Raw genomic sequence first — 16,038 nt, 5'->3', positions numbered from 1 at the left:
TCACTTCAAATCAGTGACGGAGCCGTGTTTCACCCTTTTCCCTGGGTGGTTTACAAAACGGAGAAAAAGATTTGGTTGCTATCTCCTTATAGCTTTACTCCAACATAGAAATTCAACAAGGAATAAAAAGAAGGCAAATGTTATGACATACTGCATGTTGTCTGGCATGTTATTTACACTGTAGAATGAACTGATAATTATTGTCTCTAATCTCTGATTTTGTAAGGCTTCAGAAAGATTTAAAGATGTAGGCAGTTTCTAAAAAGATTCTTTTTATTTTGACCAAATAAAAACCACTCACTCCTAAAAAAGAAGGCGACAACGAAACAGCAACACTTATAGAAATCTAAATCACTGACTGCGTTTACATGCAGTCAATAAACCTTTTCTAACCGGAATATTAGCAATAACCTGGTTGCGCACGGCCATTTAAACACCAATAACCCCTTTGAATAACCGGAATTTGCTCATATTCCACTTTTTAAAAACCCGAATATGACCCCTGGGTTACTCCTGTTCTAACACGAATATTTGGTCATGTCTAACCCCTAACGGGATATCCCCATCAAAAGGAACAGGAATTTGTTATCTGCGCATGTTCTTTTTAAAAGGAATCTTGCTCTTTTTTTTTTTTTTAACATACAGTACAAACAACAACAAAAGACAACATCAAGTTAAAATGGTGTGTGTGCACGCAAGACACAGACTTCAACAGTATTTCAAGCCGACAAACACATCTGCATAGCATTTAACCAAAATAAATTAAGTTGCACGAAGCAGGATTTGTACGAACGCCAGACCAGATCAAGCACCGCGACTTCTACTGGGCTGTCGATTATCCGCTGTGCTGCTTGTTGTTGTTGTTGTTGTTTTGAATTTGGATACAGGAAGAAGCGGAAATGCAGGAATTGCGTTCTCCGCGCGTCGCTGTTTTGATCCAGATATCCCAAATGATTAATTACCATGTATACAGGGATAACCCTGTTTGCTCACGCATGGAAACAGATTATTCCGAATGTTTCAGTAACCTGAATATTGACCATAACCCGAATTTTGACTGCATGTAAACGTAATCACTTAAATGTTTGGCATTTGTTCTAACTTAGGAAAAATAAAAACCTTCACAGGTAAATTCATCATTCTTAGGAGCTAGTTTGTCATCAGAAATAAACACCTTTACCCATTGCAATTCCATTCCAGTTCTCCATGTAGGTTAGTTATGCTGCAAATATAACCTAGGTTGCATAAGGAATCATCGCATATAAAATAACCCTTTTTATACAAACCAAGACATGGATGTTATACATTACTTCAGTAGAGAAATAGAAAATGCAATCTCTAAATAGTATTTATTGTAGACATGAGCTTATAAAACTCTTAGGGGAGCAATAGATTTGAGGGTAAAAAAGACATTCAGGAGTGTGTTTTCATAAAGCAGCACTGCAGAAGAATTGTGTTGTTTTTCTGTTTTTTTTTTGTTTTGTTTTTTATTTGCTCAAGGGGTCCCTACAGATCAGCTGCACTCCATCACTGTCGTAAATGCAAGTCAGAAAATGGTACATGTGGATTTGTTTACCACCTGAAGCCCAGTATAACCAGCAAAGACATCAAAGCCGACAGCACACCGAAGAACAAAAAAGCTTCTATATTGAAACAGCAAAGCATGGTTGAAATCCCTGCTTTCACTGTAGCAACATGGTGCTATGTAGCCAATGTGCCAAATCGCTGAAAATAAACATGCATCCTCTGAAATGTTTTTGCTATGCTGCAGTCAGTGCACGCAAAAGCACTGCACACAACTCATGATAAGACACTGAAATACTGAAAACTAAACAAAAGATAACAAGCAAACAAGTGTAAGTACACAGACGCTTCCACGGCTGTGACGCTAATGTGCAAAAAAAGTTACTTCACAAAACTTAAAACCACTCGAAACAAAGTGAAACTCGCTGGAGGACATTAAAAATATGTTGACTACTTGCAAAGCTATTTATTTGGGACTGAACTTTGAGTATTATATGCTGCATTACCATCAGAGTTGAATTCATCCTCGTTTGATCTGCACAGGATGGTGTAAAATTAGGTTCCTGTTATCAAAGCAGCTTATTTAGCCCACATAAACAGAATGTGTGCGGTTTCACTCAACGTTTTAAAACAGTTGGCATCAGCACAGATTTGTCTATGTGGACTTGGTGGGTGAATGAGGGAACAGACAAAATAAAGACGTGACTAACTTGTTTTTCAGTGGGGGTGGAGGGTCTGGGCTCTGAGGCTCCCAACTCTCCCGTCTCTTCCACCAGCAATGTTTACACTCGCTGAAGCAGCCGCACACGCCCCTCCTATGTAATAAAGGCCGAGTCATACACAGTGGGAGAAGTCTTTGAGCCCTGCTGACTTTTCCACACAATTAAATGAAAGTCTGTTTTACCGCATTGAACCTCAAAGCATTGGTAATATCCGAGCCATGGCCCTCTGTTTGTGGTGATTATCTGCTGAGAAAGAAGCAGACAGACACTTTATGTAACTTCACATGTTTCAAACATTTTTTGGCTTTTTAGCCCGGTATGTGTAACGTGTAATCTGTTTCAGGAGGGGAGAAGCAACGTGTCGCCATCGCCCGTGCAATACTGAAGAATCCACCCATCCTGCTGTATGACGAAGCAACATCATCCCTCGACTCCATCACTGAAGAGGTTGGCCCGACCGCACATGAACACATTTCCACTGGCAGATATTGGCATGCATACATAATGTACCCACAAATGCCAGTTCAGTGCTTGGCGTACGGGTTGACACTTCATTGCGCCAGCATACACATTTAGCAGAACAAACACCCACTCAGTCACCTGCTGTAGGTACACAATAATTCATCTCACTCCTGCGTCACGTACCTGCTGTGACACACACCCGAACCCTGCACACAGGCAAACACACACACCACCCCCATGCTCTCCCTCGCCACCTGCCTCTGTTTTCTCCTACTTAATCTCCAGTGCAGCTTAAACCACACAGTCTTTGTAAATGTTACATTTAATGAGAAAGTTCAGCAAGCCTTCTCTGAACTTGAAGAAAAAAAGAGCGGGGCAGTAGACGCGGTTGTTAATTGAGTTTCTATTGCCTTTCATCACAGTGATGTCTTTAAATTATCATATGTAAACTCTGGAAAGAAAAGCATATGAAGGTGAATGTTGCTGAGCAACATTTTATTGACTCAGTTTCCCTGTCAAATCAAAGTTTGGGAATATATTTCATATATATTCTGTCATTCATGCGCTTTTTTCTGACCACCATTATTGAAAACTGGAAAATATTTTCTTTAGGATCAAGAGGATATCCATGTAAGGCTTAAGAGTGATGACGGTATTTTTCTTGTGTGCTTTCAGCACATCCTGAGTTCAATGAAGAGGATGGTGATGGACAGGACATCCGTCTTCATCGCCCACAGGCTTTCCACCATCGTAGATGCAGATGAGATTTTAGTGCTCAATCAGGTAAGAGCTCATCAGCTTCTGTTCAACTTCACGTATATTTTTTGACTTCATTTTTCCTGATTTAATGTACTGAGGTTGAGAGCTTCGGAGCGTAAACATGCACAGTGTTAATCGCTGGTCCAATTAAATTGTTTTCCACTGAAGAGAAGGACAACTGCCTGTACTCGGCGTAACCTTCAACACACCATAGTTGGAAGCGACAAGAATTTCACATGCTGCCTTTTTTTTTTGTTTTTTTTTGTTTGTTTGTTTGTTTTAAGCTCTGATTTATTTCCTCAATGTACATGATGAAAACATGGTTTGTTTAGCTTTTCTCATTAACTTCGACAACAGGCCACTGTTGGTAAAAGAGAATGTATTATTCTCTCCATAAGGGCTCATTAAAGCAGTCAGACTCGACTAGCTGTTTTGGTCAGATGGCATGTCTTGTTTGTCTCGGTGACTAATAATGTATGGGCCAGCTTCCCAGACACTGATGAGGCCTTATTCAGGACTATATACAGTGTTTCAGTCCACATTCAAACCAGTTTTCTTCACAGCTTTTTAGTTTTTTCATCGGGGGGTCAGAGTGGAGGTAACACAGACCCACAGCCTTGTCTGTTTTACTCTGACACAAGCTGATCATTTCTGTGCATTGCTGTCACATGAATATCTAATTGAATAAAAAAAAGGCTGCCACATGCAGTGAGTGGTACTTGGAGATGCTGTAAAGTCCAGTAGAGACGAGTGAAGTTGGTTATTATCTAGAAAGTAAGAGTTAATACAGAATGTAACACAGGTGAGGTGACATTTTCCAGCAGTGCTGGAGTGAGAGGATAAAATGAGAAGAGATTTCTTTGAACTGTGGCGAGCCGAGCATGTTTGGTTCCATGTTTCCAGAGTCAGATGGCAGGGATCAGAGGGTCGTGGCGAGGAGGCACGTTTGCGTGTGATGTCGCCATAGCGTTTGCTAGTGTCACAAGCACAGGACTGCCTGGGGTGCTCATTAAAATAATGAGCAGATGCAGTCACATGCTCATCTCGGGTGCACTAAAGATGATGCCAACACCTCTGCATGCTCACGAGAGGTGGGGGAAGGGGTGCTTTCATTTGTGTTTTTACTGCGTGGGAGGGATATGTGTGTTTCGTGCAGATATGCGCGCGTGTGTCTGCGAGTCCATGTTTTTATGAAAAGAACGCAACAGTTGTTGGGGAGGCGGTAGGGATTGTAGAGGGGGGGGTTACTCTCCGCAGAGCTTGGTCAGTATTGTGTCATAAAAAAAGAAGCCAACTATTGGACTCTTTCAGTTTCATTTCACGAACCGTTTTTTTTTTTTTTTTTTCTTCTTTTTGTTCTAATCCGTATCTTTTCTCCTCCTTTTTCCTTCGACAGGGAAAAGTGGCGGAGCGAGGCAACCATCACACCCTGCTCAACATCCCGGGCAGCTTATATGCAGAACTGTGGAATGCTCAGAACAGCAAAATCCTCAACAACAGCATGAACTCTAAAGAGCAGCCCACTGAGCGGCTGTCCCAGAAGGAGGAGGAGAGGAAGAAATTGCAGGAGGAGATCCTCAACAGTGTGAAGGGCTGTGGGAACTGCTCTTGTTGAGAAAAGCACCCAGCGCCATGTTTCTTCCTCCCTCGCAGATGGCCTATGTTGGAATCCCTGATCTGTTTGACAGGGTGGGCTTACTTCCCCATTAACCCACTCCAGCCAAACCCCCGTTTGTGTGACCACCCCTCCTCCTTTTCACGTGCTCAACCAAAATCGAGGAGGAGCAGAACAGAGCAGGGAGCGAGTGCAGTTTGCACCGACTAAGCCAGAGACAGAGCATACAAGCCCGTTGTCTCAGCTAAAGCAAAATATAAGAGACTTTTTATCTCTTACAGGTAGAGCTGTCAATCATCATTGTTGCCCCTCCCCTCTTTATTTTTGAAATCAGGTTTATTAACATCCTCAATTTCACTGGAGACATATGACAACATGCCTTGATGTTGACACATTTGTATTGATTTTTCTTTTTAATTATTCATGAAATAAACAGAACTTTTAGTTTGCGTTTTATATTAAAGGTGTGTACATATCAATTTTTTTCGGCATTAAGGAGATCACAGGTAAATACCAGGATTAAATGAGTTTTTGAAGCACATTTTAACACTATTTATAAAGCAGATACAGGGCATCTAAGAGATTTAGTCATAATGCCACTGTCCTGAATATTTGCTCTAAAAATGTCAAATCTGACAGATAGTTGAATTAAAGACACAATTAAATCATAACATTAACATCATAACAGTGTTTAGATCTGTGGAAGAAACTGACAAATGAATTGCTCGTATGAGAGTTGTGTACCACAAACGTAACGTAACAGGTAGAAGTTTAAATAAATCAGAAATGGTTTGCACCATAATGGGTGGTATTGTGTTTTTGTTTTGTTTTAAACCACCCTTGGCCGATCCATCTGACGCAAAGCGATTTGAGGGGTTTTACCAGATCAAAGACAGCTTATTAGATTGTATGACCAAAAATACAGAGTTTTCATTCTGACGCTTACAAGTAAATATGTAATACCTGACAGAACATATTTGTCCTGATTTCTTTGGAGGATTATTGTGTCTCCGTTCTGCGCATTTTCTTAGACAGTTTGCCACGCAGTTGTACCTAGAAAGGAAATGGTAATATTTGGGTGTCTTGTACAACACGCAATGTGAAACCTTTTGCAAAATATTCTGGGCTATATTGATGTGTGACTTCACTTCTGAGAGATTAATAAATGTTTTTTGAATGAAAAAATAAAATCTTCATCATCCTTTTTTTTTTTTTTTTAGACCTGAAACCACATCGTTTATGCTTTCTTTTCTTTTGTCCTGTCCATCCATTTTCTGTACCCACTCACCCTGTTTAGGATGCCAGGGAGGCTGGAGCTGTATTTGTGACATACGTGCCTGTAGTAAATACTTTTTATTTTTTTAAAGGAAAAGAAAGGCAACTGCAAACTATTGTAAATTTATATATCTATATATATAATCTTCAGGATGTAAGGATGACATGGAAGTGTCCCTAAAAGTACCATCTTCCTTCCTATAACTTGTTTTTTTTATTTATTTTTTTTTATTTAGTTTTCCCCTTAAATCAGCCGTGGATGTTTTTCATATAATTGATTATCAAGCTTGTCAATATTTGACGGCACTGGCCAAATCCAAAGCTTGAGACCTCAAAAGTCCACGAACCACATGACAATGACTGAATTCGTCTTTAACTCCTTTTATTAAACATTAAAAAATTAAAAATCATGAGCCCAACTTTGGTTTGTTTAAATGTAGTTTATTTCTGGTCTAACTGACACACTGCATGTTTCATGTTGTTCTGCTCCAACATACCCGACTACAGTGAGGTCATTTCATGTCTCTACAATAAAACCAAGCTATTTTGTTTTTAATTATTTGCACTCCAAACTAATTTTTTTTTTAAACCTTGTTTCAAGAAAATTAGAAATGGCCTGTTTGGGTTTTTTTAAAGATTTTTTTTAACCTAATTGTCAAATATATTTTTTGCTTAAAATGAGACAATTTTGAGCATATTTCTGAAATATTAGGCCTATTTCTAGGGGGACTGTTTTTGCAGTGTAAATTTGTAATTATATGTTGATTTATGTATTAAGACTTGTCTAATCTGAAAATGTAAAACTCCTCTTAATGAGGATGGATGCGTATCTGTTCAATAAAGGAATCATTCTCAGAAGTAACACCCAGATGGTTTTGTCAGTCACAATCTTGTAAAATTTGCAAAAAGAAATCACTGAATAAAGATGGAGAATTATGACACAATGACCTCCAAGTAAAATGCATCTCAGAGGAGCCAGTACAAGTAAATCTCGATATTACTGCTGTTTCCAATCACTGGCGACATTGATCCGGTATGAAGTCCACAGCTACGTTAAACTAAGCAGGCAAGGACTGTCAAACAAGGGGAAACAATTTATATAAATGACAAACCAAGTCTGCGTGGATGAGATCTGTCGTGGAGGCTGAAGAGATCAGGACATCAACACAACAGCGGCACTAAAACACTCCTGTTGTGTTCCTTGTCTGGTGGATGGAGTGACATTAGATCTCCCTCCAGAACCCCCGCAGTTCTCTGGTTCCTCCTCTGGGACCAGAGACATCACACTACAATTTCTGTGAGCCCTTTCGGCGGGATTATAATTGAAAACGACAATGACAAAAACTTCCACACGACGTGACAGCCCCAGCCCCGCTGTGCTGCATTGTGCAGCCTGCTCTACCTCCAGAGGAAGTCACACGTTAAAGATGAAAGAAGACTTTGATTAAACCCTGCTTAAAAAGAAACCAACTGGATGATTACGCTTGGATGGGCCTCCTTTCATGCGTCAGATGTCCGGGCAGATGATTTGATGTTAATGGTGTCCTTCTAATCTAACCTAGGAGGCAATTATTAGACCATTCATTAGTGACTCCCAGCAATGTTTAGCTGCTTCCCCAAACAGGTTATTCGCTAATTATTCAGAGAACATAACTCACTGTGATCTGCCAGGGTTCTGTGAAAGAGCCTCAGATGTTACACATTGCCTTTTCTTCTTCTTTTTCTTCCTTTTTTTCTCTTTGTCTGTATTAAGAACATAAAACGCAAGTATTGAAGTCACTAAACAATCTTGGATGGATTTACACTCGGAGAGTGTTTGGTCTCTTGTTATTTATGTTTAAAAACTGAGTCACACAATTTTTTTCTTCAATGGCACTTAATTGTTCAGCGTGGCATGAATGTGAGTAGCATTGTTGTGAGCCGTGTGAATGTTTCAGGAGGTAATGAGGAAGCCATTCCCCTGTTTACCATGCAGCAGACTGCAGGCGCAAAAGCAGACAGACACACAAAGGCCTCTAATAATGTCCTTAATATGGACTGCAGCAGCACCACGACCTTCTGCTGAAGGAGACAGTTTCAAAGAACATGCTGCTGCAGATATTTAGATAATATCTTCTTGCTGCACCCACTCTCTCTGCCTGCTCTTGGCTATATCCTATTGTTCTGCATGGTGATCCAGGTCTTGGTTAAATATGTACATCCTCCAAAACATGCCCAAAGAACTGGATCTCCGGTCCCATGACAGCTGTTAAGAGTGCACAGGTGATAAGAGAGATTCAACCACACACGTCAAATCCCTGCTGACCCCTTCTTGGCCTGTTGCTCAAGTCCTCCGCACTTATTTTCATCGTGATAACAGGCAGAGCAGGCAGAGCAGGCAGAGCAGGCTGAGACTCAGGGCGATCTCTCTGCACCAGACAGTCAGCTCACTCCCATCCCACTACAATGGAACTAGCATGTGGCCAAGGGCGTCTACGCCTTGATAAATATGCATCAATGCCTCAGAGAAGATGTAGTTATTTCCACCGTTTTGTGTGGGAGTGTAAATTTATGTGTATAATCCCAGTGTACTATATGAATGCTTCTGGTCAAAATGAGAATGAATATTCACACATGCGTGCACTTGCACACACACACACACACACACAGCTGGTCCTTTTTTTAAAGTCAATAAAGGCAGTGAGGGTGGTATTTTCTTCCTCACACATAGTGCGTTGCAGATGATGCAACCTCTGAGCGGATGTCGGATGATCCAGGTCACACATTTGCAATATAAAAGCTCACTGCCGATTTTTGTGAATCTGAATGCGTTTCATCCTCATAGACGATAAGCCCCTTTTTCCTTTTAAAACAAAGAAAATAACAAAATCCTTTTTTCAACGTCACGTGGAACGAAGTTAAATGGTTTCTTCCACAGTTTAATAAAAGCTTAATTCTTTTCCTCATTCATTTTGTGCAAAGCTTTGCAAAACGCACATGCAAGAAGTTGTGCAGGTGGCAGCCTGACAAGGACTTTGGTTCTATCTTCACAGCAGCTGATGTGAAAGAGAGAGATACAGGGTGGGGCTGGTCAAAGAGGACCCGGTTACAGTAGAAAAACCCTGATAAAATGATAAGAAGGATAAGTGAAAGCACAGACTCTTGACTTATCAGGCTGATTGCCATTAACTTAAAGACTGAATCTGCATAAAATGTCCATGTTAGTGTCCTATTCGTGACTCGAAAATGCCAGTGTCCCAGTAAAATGACTACAGCTGCTGTCAAAGTCCCATAGCAGTTGTTTCATAATAATCCAGGTTCTCCTGAGCTTCTGAGGGGTTTGTGTCTGCCTGTCTGCTTCGGAGATAATGTGCAGTGTAAAACGTGTACGGTATGGTAATAGAAGGTGATTATCTCTAAATAATGTAAATGATGTTCGAGAAAATAGTGAAAACATCACTTTTTTCTTTATCCATATATACTGTATATCAGGGGTATTCAACTAGATTCGGCCGGGGGCCACATCTGCAAAAGGACTGTATGGAGAGGGCCGCACAATTTGAAAATGTGGGGGTTTTCAAAATGTATTTTGCACTCAAAGACGATGACTTATGTAAATATAATACATTTGTATTATACATTTGAATATATCTAGTTTACATATGAATTATGTATTAATTGTCTCCAGATTTAGTAATTGTGAATGTTAAATATAATATTCAGATAAAGAAATATTATTTTGAATGCAAGTTCATTTTGAAACCATGCATTGTGCAAACTTAATGAAATTGATATTGACCTACTTTTAATAAAACACGCCATAATGACAAAGCACCACTTTCCACCAAGATTTCCTTATTTGAATATTATATTAAGCATTGAGCACAACCATTTTAGTCCATAGTAGTCAGTTATAAAAATATTATTTAAATTTATTTATTTTTTTTTTCAACAAACACCCCTTTTTTTGAAATATGACCAGGGGCCACATAAAAGCTCCTGGCGGGCCGCATGTGGCCCGCGGGCCGCCAATTGAATAGCCCTGCTGTATATCAATATGAAGCACAAAAAGTAAGGATATTTGTTTGGTAAATTATTTCTTTATTGAAACAATGCTTCTTGGAAATTAATCTTTTATTTTTGGAAAGCCTGTTTATTTAACTATTAAATTATGCCACATTTGTAATGAACATACATTTATGGGATGAGCAGCAGAGCTGAGTATGTCGTTGTGCCCATAAAAAAAATTGCCAAATCTTCTCTGCCAGCACCAAAGAACGTATTAATTGTCCCAGAAAACTACAGACAAAAGGCAGGGGTACACCATGGATAGGTCATCAGTGCATCGCAGGGCAACAATTTTAGACAAAAAACCACACATTCTGACACTTAAGGACAGTTTAAAATCATCAATCAACCCATGATTCCCCATACAAGAACAAAGAAAGCATGGAAACTCCACACGAAAATAATCCTTTCAGGCACGGGATATATATAAATACATACATGTGTAAATGGAAACTTATGATTGATCCTGTGTGCTGTTACTTCAAAATGTATTGAAAATACTGCTTCTTTAGTACAACTGAAATAAACCTTGTATGGTATCTACAGTATAAATATATATATATATATATATATATATATATATATATATATATATATATATATATATATATATATATATATATATATATATATATATATATATATACATACATACATATATATGAGAGAGAGAGACCATAGAAGTGAATTGGAACACCTGGAGCCTGAGTTCCCTCCCCTTTCTGACTCCACCCTTCCCATTGGAGAATTGACATCACAGAGCCTGATGACATCACTAAACATAGATTCTTCACAAGCCTTTTAGACTGCTTGCGACACACATCACGGTTGTAAGAAGAACTTCAAGTCATACCGAACTAATTTTAACAATATTTTTAAATCTTCTTTCTGAAAAAAAAACAACCAGAACGATGAGCGGTACCGTAGCATCTTCCGGTAAACGTCTGTGGAGCGATGTGGTGGCGTCTACCACCGTCATTACTCCTCAAAGGAGGGACATCCAGCTGGGAAACCCCAGAGTCCCTGCTACACGTGCAAAGCTCCACTCTGGAAATGAAGATAGGAGGAGGATCTACTACCAACCCTCTGCTCAGAAGCAGGGGAACATCTGTAAAGGTTCACCCACCGAAGAACCAGCAGATGAGATGGAAATGTTTAAGAACAAGCTGGAGAAAAAGGATTTCTTTCTAGCTCAGGAGAAGTACTTTAAAGATTCAGCAGAGAAGGATTTGCTTGTTTATTTAAAAAAAAATCAAAGAAACTGAAAGTCATTTGGAGGCTGAACGCCAGCTCACACTGGTCTACGAACAAGACATCAATCAGTGCAACAGCATTATTGAGGATCTACTTCAGTCCTCCAAAACACTTGAAGAAGAGGACGGTGAGGTTAAGTCAGAACACGCAGAGACCCATCAGTCGGTACTTGAAGAAATAGAGAACTTAAAAAAGCAACTAGAAGAAGAGACGAGCTCCAATCTGGATCTGATCTCTAAACTGGAGGCACAGGAAGCCGTGAACCAAAGTGTGTGGAGTTTAGGTTTGCAGAGCTCACGGAGCAACTGAAGTCTGTCCTGGAAACCTCTGAGATCAGTGCAGATGAATCTGAGTCCTCTGCAACAGAAAACGTCTCAGAAGTGATAAGTGGCTCATCTCAAACTGAAGAAGCTGCTTTTGAAAATGTGTCTGAAGAAAAGGAGGTTTCAAATCTCCCAGCAGAAGTCCACGATGACGTCCCGAATTCAGAGGGTTTTCATCCAAACAGGAAGCATGAGGTTGCAGAAAAATTGGTTGAAGAAACAGAACCTTCAGGACCAGAAGAAGTCTCTGAACTGAAACAGACCACTGGAACACAAATGGTTTCCAAACAGGATGTAGTTTCTGAGAAAAAAGCAAAGAAGCGTAGACGCAGAAAGAAGAAAAAGTCAGAACAATCCGAGGACGCTAATCAGGTCATTGAACGCCTCCCTCAACCAGAAGATGGTACACCACCAGAAGACTTGATGATTTCATAAGTGGTGGCTACAAAAGTAGGAGCTTCAGAACCAGAGGGATCTCTGAGCCGATGGGGGCCGATGAAAAGGAGTTGGTCTCCAAACCAGAAGATATTTCTCAAAAAGAAACAGAGAAAGCGTCACCGATGGAGCCTGGACCCGAGAATAACAAGACGTTAGAACTCACTGAAACATGTGACCAGTCTGATGTCAGTGCTGCAAAAGTGGGAGACCCTGAGCCAGAAGAGTTTTCCAAACCAGTACCAACTACTGAAACAGCTTTGGTGTCCGAACAGGACGGGGTTTCTGCACAAAAACCAAAGAAGCATAGACGCAGAAGAAAGAAAAAGTTAGAACTTACTGAGAATATGAACCAACTTGAAGTGATTGAAGAAGTCCCTGAACCGCAGGACTCTGTTATAAAAGAGGACTTAGGGCCGCTCGGTGGCGCAGTGGGTTAAGCAGCGGCTCATATACTGAGGCTACAGTCCTCCTCCTGCAGCGGTCGCGGGTTCGAATCAGGCCCGCGCACCTTTGCTGCGTGTCTTCCCCGTTCTCTCTCTCTACCCCTTTCCAGTCTGCATCTCCAATAAAAGGGCCACTAGAGCCCAAAAAAATCTTTAAAAAATAAAATAAAAGAGGACTTAGACTCAGATTCAAACTCCAAAATGGTTTATAATCCTTCTCTGTGGAGACGATTTAAGAAATTCCTCACCCCAGCATGTCTGCACCAGTATAAGCACAAGAAGACAGTCCAAGATCAGGAGTGAGTGCAAAAACAAACGGGCTGTCACGAAGTAAACGACAATAACAAGATGAAAAGCATCGTAGAGGTTCACGTTCAGTAAAAGTTACACATGTTTTCTCCGGGTGCTCTGGTTTCCTCCCATTATTAACTTTAAGAAATCAGTCCATCCTCAATAAACAATGAATAAAATGAGTTAAAATCTACTTGTTTTTGTATATTTGTGTCTCTAAAAACAACTGATATTTTATACTGTACTTATTCCACATGTCACTGTTAAATGTTTAGTGAAAAAAGGGGTTTTAGTAAAAACTTTTATGGGTTTTGGAATCCTGGTACTGAAAAATTAAAACACAATAAAAAAAACACAATAATATATTCATGATTTTACTTTTTTTTTTTACATTTCTTAAACATAAACAATCCATCCATTTTCTATACCCGTTTTATCCTTTGCAGGGTCACCGGGGTCTGCTGGAGACTATCCCAGCTAATCACAGGTGAGAGGCAGGGGTTCACCTGGACAGGTCGCCTGTCTATCACAGGGCCACATGTACACACAGACCACCACGCATACGCACACTCACACCTACGGGCAATTTAGAATCATCAGTTAACCTAGTATGCATGTTTTTGGTTTGTGGGAAGAAGCCGGAGTAACTGGAGGGAACCCACCAAACACGGGGAGAACATGCAAACTCCACCCCTCCCCCCCCCCCGGCCAGGGAGTAGAACCAGGAACCTTCTTGTTGTGAGGCAACAGTGCTAACCACTAAGCCACCGTGCTGCCCCAATATAAATAATAACAAATGAAAATGAATTCACAAATCTCTGTGTTGTATGGATATTATGAATAAAATCAGGAGTAAAGCAAAGGTTAATAGCTCATTTTGTCAGAACATATAACATCCAGCAAAGAGTGAAGAGCATGACATCACATGGGGAAATAGAATCCTGGTTACGTGCAGTGAAACTGTTCATAGTAATAACTGTTATAATTCAAACAGCCCAACTTCATGATGAAAATCTAGGTGACCTTTAAAACTAAAAACTTTTTCCAGAAAAAAATATGATTAAAGATATCTGTAATCTGAGTTTTCTGTTTTATAATAAAAGCTATGTTGCACGTATCCACAGAGATTATTAAAGATATTTTGATCATATTTGTGAGTATTTGTGACTGTAAACCAGTTCACATAAGTAACACAAAGTGATGCCATTCTTCCAAGGACAAAGAACAGTTCGGCAATCTGAAATGTTCAATTTTACAAGAGTAATTAGAATGTTATTGTAATTTTGGGGACATCTGAAAAGAAGATGCAGATATGTTTGGTTTATTTAAATGTCACATTGTCTTGCCACGGTGCCTGCAGATATGATCCACAAACATTCCTGAAGTGATAAGTTAACCTACCAATAAAGGTTAGTATCAGTTGTATTAAAGAAGCAGTATGTCAATAATTTACATCTTAAATGCACACAATCATAAGATATTAATGAAAGTTATATGATATAACTTTATAACATATAACCAGTACTCGAGTTGAGGGGGGGATGAGGGGGGATGGCATCCACCCTGAAATAAAAACGGTCAAAATCATCCCCCCAGTAAAACTGACACCCCCCCCCTTTCCATCCCTTATGTCATTTCATCAATGAATGTGGTTTTACTGCTACTTCAACATTTAAAGTCATCACCAGAAAAATAACACCAGAAAAATAACTTATTTGACAATTTTCACCTGTTTCAAGTAAATTTTCACTTGAAATAAGTAGGAAACTCTGTCAGTGGGATTTATCTTCTTATTACAAGCAAAAAAAATCAAAAAAAAAAAAAAAAAGATTTTCTATTTATTTCAAGTGAAAATCTACTTGAAACAGGTGAAAATTGTTTTTTTTTTTTCCAGTGATGAGTCTTGTTTTAAGTGTAATGAGATTTCTTTACTAAAATGAGACATTTTAACTAGAAATAAGACAAATATTCTTGTTAAGATTTTGAGTTTTTGCAGTGATCCATTTTACTTATCCTGTGAAGGACAGAGGCATATTGATAAGTTCAGAAAACTGTTTTTTATTTTTGTGTTTTGATGTACAAGTATTTGATGTAAGCCCAGTGGATATTTAAAGCTTACAGAAGGCTGCATTTAACTGCTGCTATGTCATTCCTGCAGTATTTCTGCAGGTGTCTTGGTCAGTGCTATTATTTGTAATATATTATATCATTTGTAATCAGCACAAATGATCTGTCCCCATATGATAAAATCCACCATCCCCCCTGATTTTTTTTTACGACTCGAGTACTGCACATAACATATATATATATATATATATATATATATATATATATATATATATATATATATATATATACTGCACATAACGTGGCTTCTATCCTCACTGACATACAGTATATTCCTTCAACCGCTAATTTACATTTTTTCATTAGAGATATTGCAGCAGCTTCACTTGTGAAGAAAAAACTTTTGTGAGTTTTCATAGCTGAAGATTTTAAATTAACCATAGTGTACTACAGTAGTTATTCCTTGTGTTTACAGTAATGTCTTGAAGAAGCTCTGTAATTATATCAGCATGAAAAGGTTATTAATTTGCAGTCCTAAGAAAAGCTGTAAGCTAATTTGATTCTTTCGTAAAAACATCTGTAGTGATGACTATGGTTGAAAAGGTATTTTAAGGAACGTGGATTTAATATCTGTTACTATGGAGTCACTATGGAGATCATTATGATACGTCTAGTACTTAACACTAAAAGTGAAGACATACCTAATGAAATAAATGCTACTCCTCTATTTCTACTGTAATTTGCAGTAGGTGTGTGTATTTGTGTGTGCAGGCGTTATGTTGGGTTATACATAGATTCTTTAAACAACAATGTGGTTA

At 39.2% G+C, this 16,038-nt stretch overlaps 1 protein-coding gene across 1 annotated transcript in view; it reads left to right on the top strand.

Moving 5' to 3' along the window:
• abcb7 (ATP-binding cassette, sub-family B (MDR/TAP), member 7) overlaps positions 1-6,315 on the top strand; it is a 34,338-nt gene extending 28,023 nt beyond the window's left edge. The window contains exons 14-16 of the mRNA XM_061725088.1: positions 2,590-2,693; positions 3,384-3,491; positions 4,864-6,315. Coding sequence (XP_061581072.1) covers positions 2,590-2,693; positions 3,384-3,491; positions 4,864-5,082 — 431 coding nt within the window. The 3' untranslated portion in view covers positions 5,083-6,315. The remainder of the gene's footprint in view (positions 1-2,589; positions 2,694-3,383; positions 3,492-4,863) is intronic.
• Positions 6,316-16,038: the final 9,723 nt, after the last annotated feature.

The sequence above is a fragment of the Cololabis saira genome, chromosome 7 (genome assembly GCF_033807715.1).
Source record: "Cololabis saira isolate AMF1-May2022 chromosome 7, fColSai1.1, whole genome shotgun sequence".
NCBI lineage: Eukaryota > Metazoa > Chordata > Actinopteri > Beloniformes > Belonidae > Cololabis > Cololabis saira.
The sequence above is the reverse complement of the archived record's forward strand: the minus strand, read 5'-3'. Positions and strand labels throughout refer to the sequence as shown.